Here is a 23,187-nt window from a genome sequence, read left to right as displayed (position 1 = left end):
CTCTGTCTGTATGCGTGAGATGCAAGGCAAGTCTGCAGTGTTGACGTGTCTGTGACACACTTCTTCCATGTAGCACCACACCCTGAGGGCTCATCTGTATTTTAGTCCAAGGCTCATGTTGTCCCACTTTCCAAGCTGAACAGCAGTCTTTTGCATGGCTGGGCCATCTGTCTGACATGTGCTGGGCAGTTTCTTCCTCTTGGCTGTCCTGAACAGTGGTGCTGTGAACGCAGATGCATGTGTGTCCTCCTTGATGCCTGCCTTCAGTTTTTAAGGATATTCCACACTGGGCATGCCAGGTTGTAGGGAAAGGCTGGATCTCACTTTTCCAATGACCTGCTCCTGTTATCCACAATGGTGGCATTTTTTTAAAACTTACCATCCTCAGTGCAGAGTGGTACCTATGTTGTCACCAACACTTGCTGTTGCCTGGTGTGTGTGTGTGAGAGAGAGAGAGAGAGACAGAGAGACAGACACACACACACATACACACACACACACACACACAGAGAAAGAGAGAGACAGAGACAGAGACAGAGAGACAGAGACAGACAGAGAGACAGAGAGAGAGAGAGAAAGGGCTCAGCTCAGTAGTACAACGCTTGCTAAGCTGACATGAAGTGCTGACTTTGCCTCCCATCACTTGAAAATAAAAGCAAACAGATAGACCCACCATGGAGTCAACATGATGCTGTCATCAGCCCCTAACAATCCTGTACACATTCGTAGTCATTCCGCTTATTCCAAAGTCTCACCCTGATGTCCAAATACCGCTAGCCTCCTTCCTGTGGCTGGGCTGTTTCCGGGCACTCAGCATAAGTGAGGTGAGCTAACAAGGCCTCTATTTTAGCGGCTTCGGCATCACCTCCCGCGGGCCATGGCTGGGTGGCACATCCAGACTTCACTCTTGTTGCCTAGCAGTAGAGCACAGCAGCGGGCAGACATTTGGGCCGTTCTTGCGCTGTGGACATTCACACCCAACTCTTCATGGGTCACGTATTTTGTGTTGTTCTTGGCCATCTGCCTGTGACTGGAACTCTTGGGTTGTACGCCAACCCCATTTGGTATGCTGACGCGACACCAGCTCGCTTCCCAAAGCGCCATTTCCACTCTTACAGTTGGGGCTTCACTTACCACACGTCCTACAGGGTGCATAATGTTAGTCTTTATTTTAATCATTTAACTGTTTGTTTGTTTGTTTGTTTGTTTGTTTATGGAGCCAAAAGAGACACTGACAGTCAGGGTATAATGGTTCAGATTCCCATACAAAGGGATGAGTTGAACTAGATAAAAGATGGGCAAGTAGCCATCTTTTATCTAGTGGTGGTGGTGCACGCCTTTAGTCCCACCACTTGGGAGGCAGAGGCAGGCAGATCTTTGTGAGTTCGAGGCCAGCCTGGTCTACAGAGCAAGTTCTAGGAAAGGCACCAAAGCTACACAGAGAAACCCTGTCTCAATCCTTCCCCCGCCCCCTGAAAAAAGATGGGCATGTAGCTGGGAAGCCGGCTGGTGCTGCCCTCCCCATGTTCCCAACAAGCATCAGCAACCAATGGTGGTGCTCCAGCTAACAGCTCCAGGGAGTTTCTTCCAGGCAGTTCTCCTGCTTCCCGGATCCAGGGCTATGTACCTGTTCCCTTCTGTGATATGGTCTGCTTCTGTGTGGCTGCAGGGAAGGCCTATGAGATCACCTATGTGAGGCTGAAGTTCCACACCAGTCGCCCAGAGAGCTTTGCCATCTACAAACGCACGCATCCCGGTGGACCCTGGGAGCCCTACCAGTACTACAGTGCCTCCTGCCAGAAAACCTACGGCCGTCCTGAGGGCCACTACCTGTGGCCGGGAGAGAATGAGAGGGTGGCCTTCTGCACCTCTGAGTTCAGCGACATCTCCCCCTTGAACGGGGGCAATGTGGCCTTCTCCACCCTGGAGGGCCGCCCCAGTGCCTACAACTTTGAGGAGAGCCCTGTGCTGCAGGTCAGTGGACAACGGGGCCTAGGAGGGGCCTGGGTTGGGGGACAACAGGCAAGCCAGAAGAGCTAGGACCTGAGATGCCCTTAGGACATCCTGGCTGTCATACCTTAAACCCTGGAATCCTTTTGTTTCTGTTTTGTTTTGGTTTTCGAGACAGGGTTTCTCTGTGTAGGCCTGGCTGTCCTGGAACTCACTCTGTAGACCAGGATGGCCTAGAACTCAGAGCTCTGCTTGCTTCTGCCCCCTGAGTGCTGGGATTAAAGGTGTGTGTCCTCACTGCCCAGCTTGGGATCTCAGCACCTAATAGGCTGAAGCTGCAGGCCCACCTGCATCCTGCCTGTTTCTCTCAGCTGTGCAGGACTGCATAAGGGATAACAAGTCCTACTTAGGAGCCTAGATTTCCATTGGTGAATTGTTTTGTGTCCCCACCCAGGCTTTTGCTCCCTGGTCCTCAGAGGCCTCAGCGTCTCCCAGGGGCCTTTCTGAGAACACAGCACCAGGCTGTAGTGCGGCTTAGAGATGGTATGCTTGCCCAGCATGCACACGGCCCTAAATTTGACCCCAGCACCACAAACAAGAAGAAGTGCAGGGGTCCCAATCTGCATAGCTCAGTGTGGGGAGTGCTTTCCTAGCTAGCATAAAGGAAGCCCTGGGTTCCATCCCCAGCACCATCTAATCTGGGTGTGGTGGTGCACACCTGTGTAATCCCAGCTCTTGGGAAGTGGAGTTCTGGCCATCTTGGGCTGCATGTGAGGCCGGTCTGGGATGAATGCAGTCACATCAGAAGAAGAATAGAAGTGGGAGGAAAAGGTGGACTCCAGCCCCCCAATCTCACAGTCAGACCTGCCTTCAACAGACCCTGAAAGCAGTGACCTTTGCAAATCCCAGCCCCAGGTGACTCAGAGAGTGACAGGGACCCGCAGCCTCAATGCTGTACAGAGTTCTCAGGACTGAGTCCTGCTGGGGTGAGGAGCAACTGTACCAGGAGCTCATTTTCCATCCTGACGGCCTGATTACTAAGCCAGGGGCTCCTGGGCTGAATTAAAATGTTGATTAATATTCAGCCGGAGCCGCCTCTGATTATAACAGCAGGCGGATGGAAATGTCACTCTCCACGTGCGTCCTCCACTTCCTCACCACGCGCTTCCACGGGGAAGCTGCTCATCCAGCCCGTGATCAGCAAGTATTTATCAAGTGTCTGCTATGTGCCAGGCAGAGCCCAGGGGCTCTGGCTTGGGGGGCTCATGTTCTAGGGTGTCAGTCTTCTGCATGTAAGGAGCTACCGGGAGAAAGCGGGGCAGGGGAGAAGGCAGGCGACCAGCACACCAGGGTCTCAGACGGGCTGCTTCAGCCGCTGCGCGCGCACACACACACACACACACACACACACACACACACACACACACACCACTTCTGTGCAGATGCCTGGCCCCACACACAGTAGTTGACACTGTCACCCTCCTCCTCACACCCTCAAGGAGTCACTAACCTGGCTGCATTTTACAGATGGGGAAACAGAGGTACCATGGCATTGGGGCTTGTCAGAGTTGTACAGTCAGCAAGTGGTCCAGCCCCCAGATTGACCCAAGCCTCCTGATTCCTGGCCTCTCCTTGAGATTTGTCTCAGCCAGGCCTGTTCCTATGCCCCAGGACCACCCCCACTTTCTGGGGACCAGGGAGCAGGATTTCCCAGTGGAGCAGGCCAGGAACACTTGCTGATGCTGCCCCCTGTCCTCTTCTCCAGGAGTGGGTCACCAGCACTGAGCTCCTGATCTCTCTGGATCGGCTTAACACATTCGGGGATGACATCTTCCAGGACCCCAGGGTGCTCCAGTCTTACTACTACGCTGTGTCTGACTTCTCTGTGGGCGCCAGGTAGGCTGCCAGCAGGGCACAGAACCAGGGGAAGGCCGAGGGAGCAGGCCCGTACCACAGAGCCGGTGAGGTGATCCAGATGAGAAGGAGTGAACAGGACCCCGCCCCCTGCCAGCATTTGAAGTCCTGCCCATTCCAACTCTGCAGACCTCCCCCATACATCCCCACATCACCAGGAAATGAGGAGAGACAAGAAGTTCCTACCCTAGGCCTGTGGTGGAGTGGACATGAATTCAGTAGCTCTCAAAAAACACATGGGCTCAGAGTCTGCTCTGCGGAGCAGTCCAGGCAGGAGCTTCCACGACTGGGAAAGCTGAGCCTGAGGGAGGAGAAGGTTATGAGGCTGGAGCGAGGGCAGGGCCGTGGGCAGAGATAATTCCCACCCCTCTGTCTCTGGGGAGCCATCGAAGGCCTCAGATGGTCAGACACTCAAACCCAGTTATTAGCTGATTTCCCCACCTCTTGGCAACGTGCTTGGTGGAGGTAACTCAAGGAAGGGAGGATTTATTTGGGCCCACCGAAGTGCAGTTCAGGGCTCCAGTCCATCAAGATGGGACGGCGTGATAGCAGGAAACGAAGCAGAGAGAGATGCAGGCTGGCTCAGCTGGTGTTCTCCCTTTATCCACTCTGGGACCCCAGCCCAGGAATGGTGCTGCCCACATCCAGGCTGGGTCAGTTAACCCTCATCTAGAACCTCCCTCAGAGGCACATCCCAAAGGTGATTCTTGATCCTGTCAAGTTGACAGTACGAGCCGCCACACCTTAGTATAGCAGTGTGGGAAAGGGTGCGGAGAGGAAGGAGGCGGGGCCTGAAGGAGGCAGGGAGCTGGCACCATGCAGGCACTGCTGGGAGCCTGGGCTGACAGTTAACTAAGATGATGTGAGTGATAGGCTGTGGACACCGGTGAGGATGGCCCCCAGACGCTGGGTTCCCATGACTTAGGGGTGCTTGGGCAATATTGAAGATGGGGAAGGCAGGGAAGAGCCCAGGCCCTATAGCTGGCACTTTGAGATGTCTGCTCTATGGAAGACTGGGTGTGAAGGGACCTGAGAAGACATTGGTGAGGAACTCTAGATGACCCCCCTGACTTGCAAGTTGGGTCAAACCTCCAAGCAAGACTCCAAAGATGGTCATGACCACCATCTGCTGTGCCTGTTGTCAGGGGCTGCAGGCCAGAGCACATCTGGGTCCCAGCTGTGGGACCCAGACCACCCTCAGCTCTACAGCTGGCTGTGAAGGCTGACTTCAGGAAGGAACAGCACCTCCCCTTGGGTCAGAGGGATTCATGGGGGAGTGGGGAGCTTGCAGCACCCACTCAGGGATGGAAAAGTCACTTTCAAGCTCCCAAGACCCCCATCTTCTGAGACTGACAGGTGCCGGATGCAACCCTCCCAGCAGCAGTGGGGTGTTGCTGCCCATGAGCAAACAGCACCATACCCCTGTGTCCCCAAATTAGAGATGGCACTGAGAGCCCTGGAAGTGGCCAGACATCCATCACTGCCCTCTGAAGACAAAGGGGGAGTGGGACTTGACTTTGGGGAACCAGGATGTTAGCACTGCCCTTAGTGTCTGTCACTGTTGTGTCCTGAGCCTGCTTCATCATCTATGGAGCTGAGGTATAGAGTCCTTCCCACTTCCAAAGACGCGAGCAAAGTCTGGAGCTATCTATCTGCTTTGTCTGGGACCATCTCAAAGCTACCTTGCAGGAGGAGCAGGAGGCCAGGGTGGGCTCTGAGACACACAAGGTCAGTCTCCACTCAGCACTCCACGTTGCCCACCCCACAAAGCACTTCTTGGTTCTTACTGAGTTCACCCATCTCTTGACCTTGTGGGTATCATGGGATCACAGGCCCAAAGCTGCCTACCAGGGCTCAGACTGGGGACTTCTTGGGAGCTGACTCCTGCACAAGATGCTTCTTTCTTTCCCTTTTAGACACAATTGCAGAATTACCTGAGATAACCTTAGTCCACTTAGAACTGACCCTGTGACCCGTTGTCCACACCCACCAAGAGACTGAATTGGCTTCTTCCTGGGTCCCAAGACCCCTGAGTTGGGACTCCGCCCAGAGAGAGACTTCTGTGGCAGCCACTTACTATCTGGAAGCCACAGATGGATAGCATTGCAGGCTCAGTTTCTCAGTCTGCTCAAAGGGGATGCAGGAGGCTGGTGTAGACAAGTGTGTTTACTAGCTGGTATGTATTTTGTCAACACAACACAGGCTAGAGGGAACCTCAACTAGAAAATCTGTCAGACTGTCCTGTAGGCAAGTCTCAGACATTTTCTTGATTAACAATTGACGTGGGAGGATCCAGCTCACTGTGGGTGGTGCCACCTCTGGGCAGGTGGTCATGGGTTGTATAAGAAAGCAGGCTGACTGCTGACGTCCCACGCAACCTAAGTCAGAAGCTCATTTTTTAGTAAAAGGCGGGGACCTGTAGAGCCCTGGCCCCCTTTTGGGTAACTGTTGCCTTGTTTGCTGACCTTGACCTTGATATCCTCCCTATGCGAATTCCATGCTTGGTTCCACCCTCCTGAATGCTTAAGGGAAGTTCCTAGTTTGTGTGTCCTGCATATTGGGTGCTAACAGTTTAGATGCAAGATTGCAAAAACATCAGAAGCAAACTTCTGCCCTCCCGGGTTCTCCCATTGTGCTGTAAGCCTGTATTCAAGACCTCCTCCCTCCTTCAATAGACGGCATTCGGCATTCAAAAAAAAAAAAGGAAAGAAAGAAATTGAAGACAGCAATGTTCTAAAACAGGAAATGGTGATGGTGTCATGGGCCTATGAGGATGCTGGACTAAAGTCTATCAAATTGTGCAAACAGGAAAATTGTATATACTATGTGAATTATCTGTCAATAAATATCTTACAAAAAATAACATCCAAAAAATAAGAAAGCAGGCGGCACCCTTCATGGCCTTTGCTTCAGTTCCTGCCTCTAGATTCCTGCGCTGACTTCCCTTCATGCTGACTGTAAGATGAAATAGACCGTTTCCTCCCCAAGTTGCTTTGGGAGGTGGGGTTTATCACACAGTAGGAAGCTAACTGGGACAGCAGGGTTCGCTCCATCGAGCATTTGGGAACCCAGTGCTCTTTTTATCACAACCTGGGTATGTAGTCAGGGCTCAGGGATGCCCACACTTGCCTGCAATCCAGGGGTGCCTCACAGCCAGCCCCTCCCTCCTCCCAATGTCTGTGGCAACCGTCTCCAGCCCTCCTCCTGGTGCCCCCTCAGGTGCAAATGCAATGGTCACGCCAGCGAGTGCGGCCCCAACGAGGCTGGCCAGCTGGTTTGCCGCTGCCAGCACAACACCACGGGTGTGGACTGCGAGCGTTGTCTACCCTTCTTCCAGGACCGTCCGTGGGCCCGTGGCACCTCAGAGGACGCCAACGAGTGTCTACGTGAGTGTCCCTTGCAGCAGGCTAGTGATGCAACCTCACAGTGGGGCTGCTCCTGGGTGGGCCTGGCATGCAGTGTGGAGTCCTCAGCTGGGAAGGAGAGATGAAGGGATGCTGAGGGGAACCCTCCAGCGTCCACCCTCCCTCACACGTCGGTCCTCCAGGACAAGTCCACCCAGAGAGGCGTCTGTGGTAGGAGAACAGGAAGGTCCCCAAACTAGACTTAACCCTTTGTTTTAACTGTTCCAACCCTGGCAGCTAATGAAATCCAGTCCCCCTACCCCCACCCACAGGGCTCTGATGCACCCACCCCAGCCTTTCCCACAGTCCCCCACAGTCCCCAGAAGTCCTTTGATGTTCCAGCTGTGTGTGGTGTGGCTCTGCCTGCCTGACCTCAAAGACGCCCTGGTGAAGGGAGGAAGGGCCCTGGAACCTTCTACGGACAGTGGGAGGGGAGGAGCCTTCCCAGCGGGTGTACCAGCCACCCCAGCATCCCTTCACAATCCTCCAGTCTGCCTCAAGTGTCACGTGTGCAGTGCCTGGAGCCAGAGGAAGAAGTCCACAAACTGCCTTGTAGCTGGCTGGCCTCCTGGGCCTGGGCCATGGTCTGCCAGGAGCCTATGGGGAGGAGTCAGATTGTTCCTTGGGTCCGACAGCTTTTTCCTGTTTGCAATAGCTGGCCCAGGGGAAGCAGTCCTAATAAGTTCCTCTTGGCTTGCTGGCCTGTCTCCCCCAGGGAAGCTATGCTGGCTCCAGGCTTGGGCCAAGTCTGTGCCTGTCTCTAATGGTGGGGGTGCCAAAGATCAGGCTGCTCGCCTGCCATGGTCAAATTTCTGTCCTCGGTCACCAGCCTGACCCTTCACCTCCGAGTCCTAGCCCAGGCAACCTCTGAGCCTCAAATTCTTTGCCTTTCACATGTCTCTAATCCCTCTTGTCTCTGTGAGCCCTGCCCCTCTCCTCTGGATGCCTCTCCTCTCCTCTGGATGCCTCTCCTCTCCTCTGGCTCTAGCTGCCAGCCTCCTCCACCTGCAGTGAATGCTCTTCAAAGAGTGCAGGCAGATGCACTTATGCCCCTCACCTAGTCACACCCCTGCCCCTCCCTGGAGCTCTGGGCTCCCAGACTCCTGGCACCTGTTTCCCAGCCGCTTGGACACCACACACCACTCACCTTGCGGTATCCACCATCCCCTGCTCCTCACACGGTGAGTTACCCACAGCCAACCTCTCAGCACACACACACACCAAGCAGACACAGCGTCTCTGGTCCAGAAGTTCTGCTCCTGGATGGGATGTGCTTCCTGCTCCGTCACCTTCCCTATCCCAACACCTTTCCGACTCCCTCCAGGAAAACATCCTTTTGGAGTATTTATTATGGAGCTCACCTAGTTCCTACGGAGCATTCTGTTTGGGGACATCCGATGAACGGGCTCTGTGTACGCGGTCACACTAAGCCTGAAAACCATCCTGGACTCTGGCGCATTGTGTCAGTCACTCTTCCTGTTGCTATGATAAAATGCCCAACAAGCCAGTATAAGGAAGGTTCGTGTGGCTCACAGCCTGAAGTGACAGTCGCCTCATGACGGGGAACTCATGGTGGAGAGCGTGTGAAGCAGCTGGTTACATGGCATCCGCAGCCAGGAAGCAGAGGGAGGTTAATGTTGGTGATCAGCTTGCTTCCTAGCTCCTTCTTCGGTCCAGGTCCCCAGCCCAGAGGATAGTGCCGTCCATATTTGAGGTGGGTCTTGCCACCTCAGCCTAATGTAGAAACCACTGAGGGGTTTGTGTCCTTGGTGAGTCTCGATCCTGTGCACCTGTGAGAAGCCTGCTCCAGAGGACAGAGCCCCTTCCCAGCAGAGCCCCTCCCCAGCAGAGCCTGTCACTCACACGTACAACCCTCCGTCTCTCACAGCCTGCAACTGCAGTGGGCACTCGGAGGAGTGCACGTTTGACAGGGAGCTTTTTCGGAGCACGGGTCACGGTGGGCACTGTCGTCACTGCCGTGACCACACAGCCGGGCCACACTGTGAACACTGTGAGAAAAACTATTATAAATGGGCCCCGAGGACACCATGCCAACCCTGTGACTGCCACCCAGCAGGTGAGTGGCCCCAGCCCTACCCTTCCCCATCTCCTGTCCTCAGCTTCTTCTGCTTCCACTGTCCTATATTCCTCTTCCCCAGGGTCCCTGAGTCTCCAGTGTGACGACTCGGGCACCTGCACCTGCAAGCCCACGGTGACAGGTTGGAAGTGTGACCGTTGTCGGCCTGGGTTCCACTCCCTCAGCGAGGGCGGCTGCAGGTGAGGATGTGGGGACAGGTGGTCTGTGTTGACCACGCTGTGTGTTTGTGCTAAATAAGGCATGGAAGGTACAGAGCCCCGGCTGTCCTCACCTCTAGGTTCTCGCCTTACATTTTCTCAGTCTGTCACCGCCGGGCCCCAGCCTTATGAGACATAGAGCTGGGGACATGGGAAGAAGGAACCTGCCCGGTAGGAGTGGGATTGGGGTGGGGGGGGGGGTGGAGTGGGGGAGACCTGGGAGGTTCACTTGCTGTGAGAGGGACAGAGTCCCAGGTTGAACCTGAGGCCAGATGAGTGAGGGACACAGAGACACTCCAAGCAGAAAGTACAGCCAAAGCTGGGGCAAAGGTCAGGCGAGGCTCAGGTCTGGAAGAAGAGGACCTGGTGTAGAGGGGGTCTTGGGGGAGCTGAGGTCTGCTGTGATCAGGGAGGCCAAGGCGGGTGGCTGCGTCAGAGGCTGCTGGAGGCTTCGGCAGGAGTGGGGACGGCCCTGAAGAGGGAGGAAGGAGACAGGCAGATTCCAGAGCCCAAGTCTGTGGTGACAGAGACTGAGGAGGAGGAAGGGATGCAGACTGGTCCTCGTGGCAGAGGGCCAGGTGGAGACTGGGCAGGGAGCCAGGTATTATATACATGTTTGGAGTGCGTGGTACCTAGCCATGAGGAGAGAGACTAGTTCTGGACCAGCAATCTACCACAGGCTGGATATTAGAAGAGGGGCCAGACACATTTAATACTGGTAGTCCACGGTGGAATTCACAGTGGCCAATACCGCAAATTCGGAATCACTTTGGGGGTATGGTCTTACAGATCATAGGCTGGCCTCAAAATCGCTACAGCCAGGTATGACCTCCTGCTGGAGTTAGAACTGTGTACAACCAGTTCTGTGTGGCGCTGGGAAGTAATCGCAGGGCTTCATGCATGCTAGACAAGTACTCTGCTGTCTCCAAGCAGCACTTCTAAATAGACTTGTCAAAGCTGAGGAGAAAGCTCAGCTGGTAAAGTGCTCACCGGGCGCAAGCGTGAGGATATGAGTTCAGATCCCCTGCCCCCATGTGATACCCACAAAAGCCAGGAGCACCATCTGTAAGCCGGTGCTGGAGGCTGGGGGCCAGGCAAGGACAAGTGGGTCACAGGAGGCTGCTGGCCAACCAGTCTTGCCAAATGGGTGAGCTCCAGGCTCGGTGAGAGACCCTGTCTCAAAAAATAAGGTGGAGTGCAAGAAACCCAATTTCAACCCGTGACCTCCACACATACATGCACACACATGTGCACACACAGGAAAGAAAAAGTAAAATGAACGGACTTAGTTCTATTAAATAATAACAATGTCCTCATGCATTTGAAAGGCAGGAGAAGCTTGTTGGGTGACATGGTGGCGCAGAAATGCCCACTAAAGCCAGGGTCAGGACTCAGTGGTGGAATAAGTGCCTGCCAAGTATGTGGAGGGCTCTGGATCCTATCCCCCCCCAAAAAAAAAAAACAATCACACACACACACACACACACACACACACACACACACACACACACACAAAATCCTGGACCTGACCCCAGCTGCCTCCCAGGCCTTGGTTTTGGGACCTTTGCACATGCTGTTCCCCTCCCCCAGAACATGTTCCTTTTCCCAGCCCGGCCTTCTCAGCCTGTGTCACAAACTACTACCCATGCTTTGATCCTCAGCTGAGGCATTGCCCCCCAGAAGTCCCCTGCTCTCCGCTGCTCCCTCCCATTCTCCAAGGCTGGGCCAGAGGCACCTCCCTGCTGCTGCCTCATCACTGTCTATCTCCTTCACGATCCTGGGATCCCTGTCTTACCAGATGGCGTGTGGGTGGATGGATGAGTGAGTAAGTGGACGGGTGCGTGGAAAGAGAAGTGGATGGGTGGGTGAATGGAGGTGAGTAGACGGTGAACAGAAGGATGGTTGGATGGATGAAGGTGGGTGGATAGATGCATGAGAGAACGGGTGGGTGGGAAGCTAAGGGATAGAAGGATGAATAAACAGATGGATGGACGGATGCACTAATGGAGGAGTAAGCAGGGGGATGTTATTCAAGGGCATGGGTGATGGATGGGTGGATAGAGGGACCAATGGAGGATGGCAGGCAGATAGGAAGTGATAACATGAGTGGTGGATGGATGGATGGATGGATGGATGGATGGATGGATGGATGGATGGACCAGTGGGGGGTGGGTAATGGGCCGGGGCATCATTGCATGGGTAGGTGAGGCACTTCCTGGTAGGTGGGAGCAGTGGCCCTAAGCACAGTCTCTTGGATAGTCCTATCCCTGACTTCTCGGGAGCAGGCAAGGGCACGAAGGTTCTGAGGATGGGACAGTCCACTATGGAGTTGCTCAATGGAAGTTCTCTGTTTCTTTGGCAGACCCTGTGCCTGCAATGTTGCTGGCAGCTTGGGCACCTGTGACTCCCACAGTGGGAATTGTCCCTGCAAAAAGAATGTTGAAGGCAGCCTATGTGACAGGTGAGTGTGCTCATCTACAAAGTGGCCTTGGGGGTCTCTGGTGATAGCCAAGGCCCCATGGGCACTGCTTATATTCTGATTCAACAACACTGAGAGTTTGTTAGCTGAGGAAATGCATTATTGCTTCAAGATCACAATCCTGGAAAGAAAACTCTGAACAGATAGGAAGAGCATGTCTAATCCAGGCAGCAAATACCTGGTTATCACATTTCAGCTCTTCTGCCTCACACCCATGGTAGGTGTCACTGGTGGAGAGCTGTCACAGCCCTCCCATCTCACACCAGTGGCAGACATTATTAATGGAACACAACAATCTTAACCTCAGATCCTTCTCAATGCCTTGCTCCAAGGAGCCCCTACCAACTGATGTAAGACAAGAATCATCCCTGTCCCATGTGAAAGGTATACAGGAGCCAGTCCACAGGAAACCTCAAAGCTAGAACTAATTGAATAACAAAATTAATGAAGATGTGATTACATTATAACCCTAAGAGTGGGGCAGAGATCTGTAAAGCCAGTACATGATTGGATAAATAAACAGATGACAGTGGGACAGATCTTTCAGAATTCCAAATGCTGGAGAAGGGTGGGGTGGGAAACCAGGCTAGAAGCCACAGGCAGCAGCCACTGCGCTGCCCCCAACAGCAGTGATGAACACATAGCCTCAAGGGTTGGCTCTGGAAATAGTTACTAATTACAATGGCGGCCTTCAAGTGTGTTGCAAGCAAGTTCTTTGGTACTTTTCCCCTCTTGGGAGGTTTTTAATTGTTTTGTGTTTTGTTTTTGAGACAGGTTCCCACTGTGCAGCCCAGGCTGGTCCCCCACTATTAGAGATCCGCCTGCCTCTGCCTCCTGGGTGCTGGAGTCCTTTTTTTTTTTTTTTTTTTTTTTTTTTTTTTTGTGAGACTGTGTGTCAGGAAGGAGGCCGGGCTAACCTTAAACTTGCTATGTAGCTGAAAATGGCCTGAAAATGATCAGGAGGACCCTGGTCCTCCCCGCCTTCACCTCCTGAGTACTGGGGTTACTGGTATCCACCACCATGCAGGGCCAATGCCCCACTTCATTTTTTTTTAAAGATTTATTTATTATGTATACAGTGTTCTGCCTGCATGTGTCCCTGCAGGCCAGAAGAGGGCACCAGATCTCATTACAGGTGGTTGAGAGCCACCGTGTGGTTGCTGGGAACTGAACTCAGGACCTTTGGAAGAGCAGTCAGTGTCTTAACCACTGAGCCATCTCTCCAGCCCCAGTGCCTCACTTCTAATGAGTAAATTGCAGTAACTGTTTAGACAAACCTTGTGGGCAGCACAGTAGCCAGGAGATGATATCACTTGGGAGGCTGAGACAGGAGGATTGTCAAGAGCACAAGGCCAGGCCAGGGTATAAAATAAGACCCCATTTCAAACAACGAGTGAGCTGGAAGGATGGCTCAGCAGTTATGAGCACTTGCTTCTTTTCCAGAGGACCCACATGGTAGCTCACAACCATCTGAAACTCCACTGCCAGAGGATTTAACACCTTCTTCTGGCCTCTCCAGGCACCAGATGTGCACATAGCACACAAATATGCATGCAGCAAAACACTCATACATATAAAACATTTTTAAATTAAAATTTCCTTTCAGAACAAACAGCCGGGCAGTGGTGGTGCACACCTTTAATCCCAGCACTCGGGAGGCAGAGGCAGGCAGATCTCTGTGAGTTCGAGGCCAGCCTGGGTTACAGAGTGAGTTCCAGGAAAGGCGCAAAGCTCCACAGAGAAACCCTGTCTTGAAAAACCAAAAGAAAAAAAAAAAGAACAAAACCCAAAGCCTCTCATGGTAGTGTGCACATTTAGTGTCAGCACTCAGGAAGCAGAGGCAGGAAGATCTCTGTGAGTTCAAGGCCAGTCTTGTCCACATAGCTGCTTTGAGGCCAAGCAGGGCTACATAGTGAGACCTTGTCTCAAACAAACAAACAAGCAGGCAAACAAACACTCCACGGAAATGAAAGTGTCACAGGAGAGGAGGAGATATTTACAGTCAAGGCTAAATGCTGTGTCAGGTCCTGGAGCAGGGAAACATGTCAGTGAGGAGAAGAGAAGCCCTGGAGTTCATTAACGTCAGGCGATGCTGACCTTTTGGCTTCCAGGCTGTATACCAGAAGCAGAGACTGAACCAGCAGGCATGGGACCGTCTGTCCTGTCTTCATAACTCTTGTGATTCTAAAAATAATAATAATAATAATAATAATAATAATAATAATAATAATAATAATAAAAACTAAAATGTTTTCTTAAACATCCCCAGGATTCTGAACAGTCTAGCTGGGTGGACCCCAATCCTGTCCCCTCCTGGCTCAGATATGTGACCCCGCCACACTCTTACAGATGCCGCCCCGGGACATTTAACCTGCAGTCCCATAACCCGGCAGGCTGCAGCAGCTGCTTCTGTTATGGCCACTCCAAGGTGTGTGCCCCTGCTGCCGGATTCCAGGCACACCACATCCTCTCAGACTTCCGCCATGGTGAGCAATGCACAGAAGCTGCTTCTGGGGGGTGGTTCCTTGCCTTGGCTGGGGATCTCGTTTTGAAAGCTAGGATGGGGATAACCCTTCCACCAAGGCCCCTTTGGAGAGATGCCCCAGGCCACACAGCCTGGGTGGGCAGAGTGTGGAAGGGAGTCCGCCGGCATCAGTCCGCCGGCATCTGCCCGCCACCCCTGGGTTCCTTCCCCAGCCTCCACTCTTCCAGCCTCCGGCACTTCACCCTCAGGGTGGTACTGGAAGGCTGGGTATGTCCACAGGCACCCTGAGTTCCGTGGACAGCCTCCATCCACCCCCAGGAAAATTAGTCTCTCTTAGCGTATCTGAGTGCCAGCTTAGAGTCTGGGCCTCCAACGCATTAAGCATCTGCTGTATGCCATGCATGGCTGAGCTCCACATTCCAAGGAATCTCAGCATCTGTAGCAGGTGTTCTCATTCCCACTCTGCAGACTAGAGCCGGGCCTGTCTAAGATTGGTTCTGGCAGCTGGAACTGTCGGACCAAGAGGGGCAGAACTCCAAGCTCTTCAATCCATCAGAGCTGGTGTGCGCAGCCATACTCTGTGGAACACTCCCCACACCTGAGAGTTTATAGTCTGGTCACTGGTCCTTGGGCATCCAGACACAGTGGCAGTGCGCCCTCTGCTGGACATCTCACAGAAAGCAGGACAGCACGTGAAAGTGGCTGGTCAGAACAGGCTCTGGCCAGGGCTTGTCTGCTGAACCCTAAGATAACATGGAGAGGGCTAGCGGTGTCGCTCAGTTGGCAGAGTTCTTGCCGAGCATGCACAAAGCTCTGCTGGGGTGTGGAATCATTGTCCTTACCTCAGGCCAGGCCTAGTCTTCAGAGAGTGGCCCCCCACACCGTTCCTCTCTGAGACAGGGTCATGTAACCCTGCCTGGCCTCAAACTCCCTCCCACTTCAGAGCCCTCTGGACTTGTCCCTGGAGGCCAGCCTTCAGGTTCTCACAGTTGGGGTGAGTAGTCTGTCTTGGATGTGTAGGAGCTGATGGCTGGCAGGCCAGAAGCATGGGAGCATCAGAGCGTCCTCTGCAACGGAATGAGAATGGGATCCTCCTGAGCCGTCAAGGAGGGGAGGGGCTCTCAGCACCAGGTAGGTGACAGCCCTACAGATCACAGCACCCAGGTCCCTGCCAGCTGCTAATCAGACAGTATCATAGAGTGGATGAGAGCTAAGAGACAGGTTAATTCAGCTCAGTTCCTGCACCTCTTGCGGCAGGCAGCCTTCCTGTCCTGAGGCGGCACAAGGCATCTCATTCCCATGAAGTCCCCACCCAGATCCAACCACGGGGCCACTCCACCTCATCCTAGTCCCCTCCCAGAGACCCCTTCCTGACTCCGCAGTCTGACTAAATTCCCACTTCTGAACAAGAGGGTTCAAATGCAGCACAGGTTTAGGGTGCCGCCACAACAGGTGCTGACAAGCGGCCACGGAGTCGGAGGCTGAGAACACACACATGCATTCTCTGGGTGTTTTGGAAGTCCGCAGCATGGAGTGGGTGTTCCAGGGCTGTATTCCTTCAGGCCACTCCAGAGCAGAGACATGTCTCCCCTGCAGCACTCACACCCTCCCCACGTTCAGAGCCGCTGTCTTTCTTACATTCACAACTGGCCTCCCCTCTCTGGAGATTCCCTTGGTTCTTGCTGGATAATCCGATCACCCTCCCCTATTCCACGGCCAGTGGACTAACACCCCCAGCTCCATCTGCAGCCTTAATCCTTTTTGCCTGGCCAAATTCCCCCTGTGCAGACCCATCTCTCAGGGTTTAGGATTGGGGACACCTTTGGGTACTATGATTCTTCAATCAAACCACAGCGTATGTGAAATCACCAAAATACTCCGTGTGTGTGTGTGTGTGTGTGTGTGTGTGTGTGTGTGTGTGTGTGATGTACGTTTGCACTTAAGTGGGCACAATTGTGTGTATGGGTGCAAGCACATGCCAAGGCCAGAAGCTGATGTCAGGAATCATCCTGAGCCCTCTCTTCCACCTGGTTCCTTGAGGCAGGGTGTCTCAATCAACCCCAGAGCTCACTGATATGACTAGTCTCATGCCAGCCAGCTTTGCTCCAGAGATCTCCTATCTCCACTTTCTGAGGCTGGGATTACAGTGGGCCGCCATGCTCACGCGGCATTCATGTGGGAATCCACACTCTGGCCCTCTCACTTTTGTGTCAAGCCCTCTCTGGAATCCTGGCCTTGCATTTTCCACCCACTGCAGCCACACATTGAATGGTTATTTGTTGTCATCGATAGAGATGCTGGGATCAAGTTAAGCATGTGGTGCCATCAAAGCCTTTTCCTCTTACCTCAGAGAAGTTCCTGGGAGACCAGAGACTCAGCTACGGACAGCCAGTCATACTGACCCTCCGAGTACCACCCGGGGGCTCTCCACCTGCTGTGCACCTGAGACTGGAGGGGGAAGGCTTGGCTCTGGCTCTGAGGCCCTCCAGTCCACCCAGTCCTCAGGACACCAGGCAGCCAGGACAGGTTCAGCTCTGGTTCCTGTAAGTGGCCTCCCTGTCCTGAGAGATGGGAGTGGGATGGGCAGGCAGGGTGGTCTCTGAGACCTAGGCACACTGGGAGGCTCCTGAGGACCCCAGGTTCTTGGCTCCATCTGTCCCTACATCAGGCTGTCCCACTGACTCCCTGTCCCTTCCAGCCTGCAGGAGACCTCTGAGGAGGCAGAGTCTACACTGCCTGCCTTCCACTTCCAGCGGCTGCTCTCCAATCTGACTGCTCTGAGCATCTGGACCAGGGGCCAAGGCCTGGGCCATTCTGGTCAGTATGATGACAAGACCCTTAAGACTCAGGTCCTGGCCCTGCATTGCTTGTGGAGTTCTCACGGCACGGTCTCTGAGATTGAGAAATCGGGACACTTACACAAGGCAGCAGAAATGTGTCTGAGGATAGAGGCAGGCTGGACTGTGGGGAACAGGGTGTCTGGGGGAAGGACAACTCTAGGAGCAGGTATATGGTCCTTGACGGAATCCAGCACCACCCCATCCCTCCATAGCGTCTTTTTATTATTATTATTTGGTTTTTCGAGACAGGGTTTCTCTGTGTACCTTTGCGCCTTTCCTGGAACTCGCTCTGTAGACCAGGCTGGCCTCAAACTCAGAGATCTGCCTGCCTCTGCCTCCCGAGTGCTAGGATTAAAGGCGTGCGCCACCTCCGCCCGGCCCCATAGCGTCTTTTTGTGGACACTGTCCCCCTGCTGGTCAAGAATGGCATTGCATCTCAGCCACACCATAGGCTGATAAAGATACTAAATTCACCCAACTGCTTTTAAGACAGCATCTCACTGGTCTCGAACTCTTGATCTTCCTACCTCTGACTGCCAAGTGCTGGGATTGCAGGTGTCTCACTCTATAGCCCTGTCTGGTCTGGAACTCGCTATGTGGGTCAGGCTGGCTTTGGAACGTAAAGAGGACTGAACTCGTGTACCACCATGCCTAGCAGACTTTAAAACTTAACGATATTCATTTGCTTGTATATATGTATATTTACGGGCACACACTCATGTGTGTACCACACCTGTGGAGGTCAGAGGACAACTTGTGGGATCCTGAGACTTGAACTTGTGTCATCAGGCTTGGCGGTCTGGGCTCTTAACCTGCTGAGCCAAAATGCTGGCCCCAAACGTGGACATCTTGCTGTCTTCTCTGTGTGTGTCTGTGCCCCGCCCACCTGGATTAAAATCAAGACCTTGCTATACTAAGTGCACATTCTAGCACTGAGCTGCCCCACCGGCCCTTATCTATCTCTTGGTCTGAAAATCATGTTTCCTTTGCTCTTGACTGTTGTTTTTAAAATGATACTTAAAAGCTGGCGTAGTAGCTCATGCTTGTAATCCCAGGACTTAAGAGGATAAGGCAGCCGGGTGGTGGTGGCACACACCTTTAATACCAGCACTCAGGAGGCAGAGCCAGGCGGATCTCTGTGAGTTCGAGGTCAGCCTGGGCTACGGAGTGAGTTCCAGAAAAGGCACACAGCTACACAGAAACCCTGTCTCGAAAAACAAAACAAAACAAAAAAGAGGATAAGACAGGAAGATAGCAGTCTGAAGACTGCACGGGCTATACAGCGAGACCGTGTCTCAAAAAACAAACAAAAGTAACAGTTGACTTGCAGGCTGCCTTTGTAAGCCCGGACCTACCTCACAGGTGCTCAGGAAGTGTTAGGTAGACATGCACGTAGGTCTCCCCTTCTCTCTTCCTTCTGCAGGTCAAGTGTTCCTGTGTGAAGTCCGGCTCACATCGGCCCGGCCCCAGACAGGGCTTGCCCCACCAGCCTCTTGGGTGGAGACTTGCTTGTGTCCCCAGGGATATGCAGGACAGTTCTGTGAATTCTGTGCTCAGGGATACAAAAGAGAGCTACCTCATGGGGGTCCCTACACCAACTGCATCCCCTGTACCTGCAACCAGCATGGCACCTGTGACCCCAACACAGGTGAGTTCCCAGAATCCCATTCCAAGGCTACCTCAGCCATATGGGCACAGGGAGGCCAGCCCTCAAAGATGTCTCTTGCGGACTACAGATGGTAATAGAAGGAGGGCATTCAGAGGGCCGTGCAGATGAGAGCAGCTCATGGGTGTCAACCCAGAGCCACAAGCCTACCACCCTCACCGCTTCATGGTGGTGGCCTTGGGAAAGTCACTCCCTGAATGCCCCATCTGTACAGTCTGGACAGTGATCGTGTGCACACAGCCCAGGCCGTGAAGACAAGGCCACACGAAGGTCAGGGAATTGTCTAGACTTTTCAAAAAACAGCCCTCTCTGCACCAAAGCTCGGGGGTAGTTGACCAGGGGAGCTGAGGGGAGAGGCAAATATGGAAGTAAGAAAATAGGGCCACCCCTTCCTCCCTGGTGATGGCCCTCCATCTTTGACTCCTGCAGACATTGGAGTGTTATGTTCTCCATTACTGCCCCATTCTCCAAGATAGGGGCCTGAGGTGTGGGGACCTCATGACCAGTAGGTGGCAGAGCCATACCTCTTACCAGTCTGGGGTGGGGGTGTCACTCAATAGAGCTGTTTCCCTGTAGAGGAGCAGAAACCTCACTAGGGTCATGTTGCCAGGAGGTGCTAGGGGACAGACACAGGCTTCTCCACCTCTGTACCACAGGCCTTTCACCCTACTGTCTCTATGGAACAGATGGGGTCTCTGTCATTCCTGATCTCAGAGCATCATCTCCCCAACCTGTGGTTGAAGACATCACCAGTTGAGCCTAGATGAGGCCTCATAATCCTTTCTCACATAATGCTCCCTGCAGACATCACCAATTGAGCCTAGATGAGGCCTCATAATCCTTTCCCACATAATGCTCCCTGCAGTTCCTATTGAGGGAACAGAATCTTCTCATGAGATGGAACTAATTTTTCACTCCCACGGGGCCCTTGACTTTGCTACAACTTTCCAATCCATATAAGCAAGGCTTCATTTGTAAATGGGTGGGGCAGCTGGTAGAAGAAGCAAGCCTGAGGGTGTGGGACTGAGGCAGGGGCCCTCCCCTGATCTGCTTTTCCAGGGTCTTCCTGGCCTCTAAGACAGGGATTGGAGGTGCAGGGTGGTCACATGGCCAATAGGTGGCAGAGCTGCACCTCCTACCCACTAAGGAGAGGGTTAGGTGGTTTTCCCAGCTCACTCAGGCCTTAAGTGATAGACATGAACCCAGGCAATCTGACTCACCTGGACATGTCATCCCAGACCCCGTTGCCTCCACCTCAGGTTCTCACTGGTCTACGAGGATATGCCCTGTGGCTCCTCCACCAGAATACTCACTGTCTAAGGTAGTGAGTGATTCTCAAGTTGTGGGTCACGACCCCTTTGCCAACCCTCTATCTCAAAAAAAGTTTTTTTGTATTATGATTACAGTTATGAAGCAGCAACAAAAATAACCTTATGGTTGGGGATCACCACAACATGAGGAACTGTATTAAGGAGTACAGCATTAAGAAGGTTGAGAAACCCTGGTCTAGGGAGTTCTAGGCTGAGGTGGTGAATAGGTATGTGTCTTGCTCCTTAGGGATCTGCCTATGTGGCCACCACACTGAGGGTCCATCCTGTGAGCGCTGTATGCCAGGTTTCTACGGCAATGCCTTCTCAGGCCATGCTGATGACTGCCAGCCCTGTCCATGCCCTGGCCAATCAGCCTGCACAACCATCCCAGAGAGTGGAGAGGTGGTGTGCACACACTGTCCCCCTGGTCAGAGAGGTAAGTAGCCTGTGCTCTCTTCCACAGGAAGACCAAACCTGATGCCCTGATCCTGCCCTGCCTCTAGAGGAGGAGTCTGGGTTTGGGGATGATGGGTGGGAAAGAGCCGGGCCCTAGGTGTGGCAAGCATGACTTCTGAAGACAGAGTCTCCTTGTCAAGGCCCCAGTATGCTGAGAGTTACTACAGACCTACCTGGGCCTAGCCATGTGTAACTGAACCTTGAAGGGCCTATATATGGGCCCTTAGAGCTCAACTCATGGCTTGGAATGAAGCCAAGGGACCCAGGATCCTCACTGCAAAGATGGAAAACCTTGAGGCAAATTTTTCACATCTCAGAGGAAGGTTCGGTTTGTAGAGTGCTTGCTGAATAAGCTGGATGGCCGAGTCTGAGACTGAGAACCCACGTAGAAGATGATGATGAAGTGCAGTAACACATGTCTACACTCAGCACTGGGGGGCAGAGACAGTCCAGCAGAAACAGTGGGGGTCAGGTTAAGTCAGAGAACCTGTCTCCAAAAATAAGGTAGAAATTGATTGAGAATGACCCCCAACATTGACTTCATGCACATACACATAGGCATCCACCCCTACACACACACACAAGCAGGCACATGTACACACACACACACACACACACACAGAGGCATGCATGTGTACACACACATACAGAGGCACATATACACACATATGCATGCACATGTGTACACACACATACACACAGGCACATGTTCACACACACACTCACACACACGACTTTTCAGCTTTTAGTCTTTAGGAATGTCTGAGGTAACATAAGAAACACAGAGCCTCTCACCCCCAGGCTCCATGCTCTTTAACCCTGCTCCCTGCTGCAGGTCTCCTGCTACCCTCAGAGGGGCATTTAACAGCATTTGAGATGTCTGCATGCATGCCCCACAAAGTCACCCACTTAAAGTGGACAATTAAATGGCTATTGGTATATTACATCATTAATTTTTTATCATAATAAAACCTACATCATAAAACTGTCCTCCTCAGCCATCATTTTAAGTATGTGATTCATTGGCCTGAGGGGCCCTGGCATCGTAGGCTGTTCCCTGCCACCTTGCATTCATGAGCTCCGTGCCCACTGAACTGCTGTTTAATGCCCTCTGCCCCCACTCCTGCTCCACAGTTTGACTATGTCTCTGAATTTGACTCTTTGGGGTCTTGTCTAAGTAGAAGTGTGTGTTGCCCTGTGCCATCTAGCATCTGGCTTCGTGTGGAATTAGTGTCTGCACTGAATGGTCTTATGGAGTGTCCTGCTCCCCGGGGCTTCTTCTGAAAGCAGTTTCCTGTCCTCCAGTAGCTCCAGGGTTGGGTGGATGGGCTCTACCAGGGAACACGGGACCTGATGTGGGGGGAGTCCCACAGTTGGACTCTGTACCCCACTGACATCACACTTCCCTCCATCTCTAACCTTTCCATTTCCTGAGCCCCACTGTGGTTCCCTGTGCCTTCAGATGTGAGCAAACACTGCCAGCAAGGGTGAACAGTGAGAGACACTTGCACGCTGGGTGGGACATTCCTGAGGGAGGACATCAGGGAAGCAGTTGCTGCTGCCAGAGGGAACCCCCACCCAGAGGGTCTGGAGTGGCTTACAGATCAGGGACTTCTGCCAGCCTCCTTACCCACATCAGCTCCCGGGGCCTTGGGAGAAAGTATCATGCAGTCTAGTCATCTGGCTTGAGCCTGACCAAAATCCTGGTGATGCTGAGGAAGATGCTGGTGAGGGCAGGAAGGATGATGGTGGGCACATCGGCACCTCTGCTACTGAGCACTCAGACTGAGTGCCCTCACCAACAACCCTGCCAAGGCCAGTGCTTCAGGGCATCTGCAGAGCCGCCCTCACTACAGAGGCGAGGAGCACCATGGGTTGAATCAGGGAGGCACCATGGCTTGCTCAGGGCCACATTACCAGGGCGCAGTGCTCTAGGGCCTGGCTGCAGGCCAGTTTGAGCTACAGACCCTGCTCAGCTTCCCAGGAGCCAAAGGAAGGACAGCTTTACCACACCCTCGTGAGCCAGAGCGCCAACCCTGTCCCTTCCATACTCAGGACGGCGCTGTGAGAGCTGTGAAGACGCCTTTTTTGGGGATCCTCTAGGACTCTCTGGAGCCCCCCAGCCCTGCCGCCGGTGCCAGTGCAGCGGGAACGTGGATCTCAATGCTGTCGGCAACTGTGACCCCCAATCCGGCCACTGCTTGCGCTGCCTCTACAACACCACAGGGACCCACTGTGAGCGCTGTCAGGATGGCTTCTATGGGAGCGCCTTGGCCACCAGGCCTGAGGACAAATGTGCTCGTGAGTACCCAATTCCCAGACCTGTGGGGTAAGGCATGGGAGCCACTGTCCTCAGCCCTCATTCAGGACCCAGACAGGATGGCTGAG

At 53.3% G+C, this 23,187-nt stretch overlaps 1 protein-coding gene across 1 annotated transcript in view; it reads left to right on the top strand.

Annotated features, from left to right (window-relative positions):
• Positions 1–23,187, top strand: part of Lamc3 (laminin subunit gamma 3) — a 59,102-nt gene that overhangs the window by 9,550 nt on the left and 26,365 nt on the right. Inside the window, exons 2-14 of the mRNA XM_036184527.1 lie at positions 1,670–1,974; positions 3,716–3,846; positions 7,084–7,250; positions 9,157–9,345; positions 9,428–9,545; positions 11,926–12,024; positions 14,392–14,528; positions 15,548–15,658; positions 16,878–17,070; positions 17,226–17,344; positions 18,791–19,015; positions 20,591–20,779; positions 22,855–23,100. Of these exons, the coding sequence (XP_036040420.1) occupies positions 1,670–1,974; positions 3,716–3,846; positions 7,084–7,250; positions 9,157–9,345; positions 9,428–9,545; positions 11,926–12,024; positions 14,392–14,528; positions 15,548–15,658; positions 16,878–17,070; positions 17,226–17,344; positions 18,791–19,015; positions 20,591–20,779; positions 22,855–23,100 (2,229 nt within the window). The remainder of the gene's footprint in view (positions 1–1,669; positions 1,975–3,715; positions 3,847–7,083; positions 7,251–9,156; positions 9,346–9,427; positions 9,546–11,925; positions 12,025–14,391; positions 14,529–15,547; positions 15,659–16,877; positions 17,071–17,225; positions 17,345–18,790; positions 19,016–20,590; positions 20,780–22,854; positions 23,101–23,187) is intronic.

The sequence above is a fragment of the Onychomys torridus genome, chromosome 4, assembly GCF_903995425.1.
Source record: "Onychomys torridus chromosome 4, mOncTor1.1, whole genome shotgun sequence".
NCBI lineage: Eukaryota > Metazoa > Chordata > Mammalia > Rodentia > Cricetidae > Onychomys > Onychomys torridus.
The sequence above is the reverse complement of the archived record's forward strand: the minus strand, read 5'-3'. Positions and strand labels throughout refer to the sequence as shown.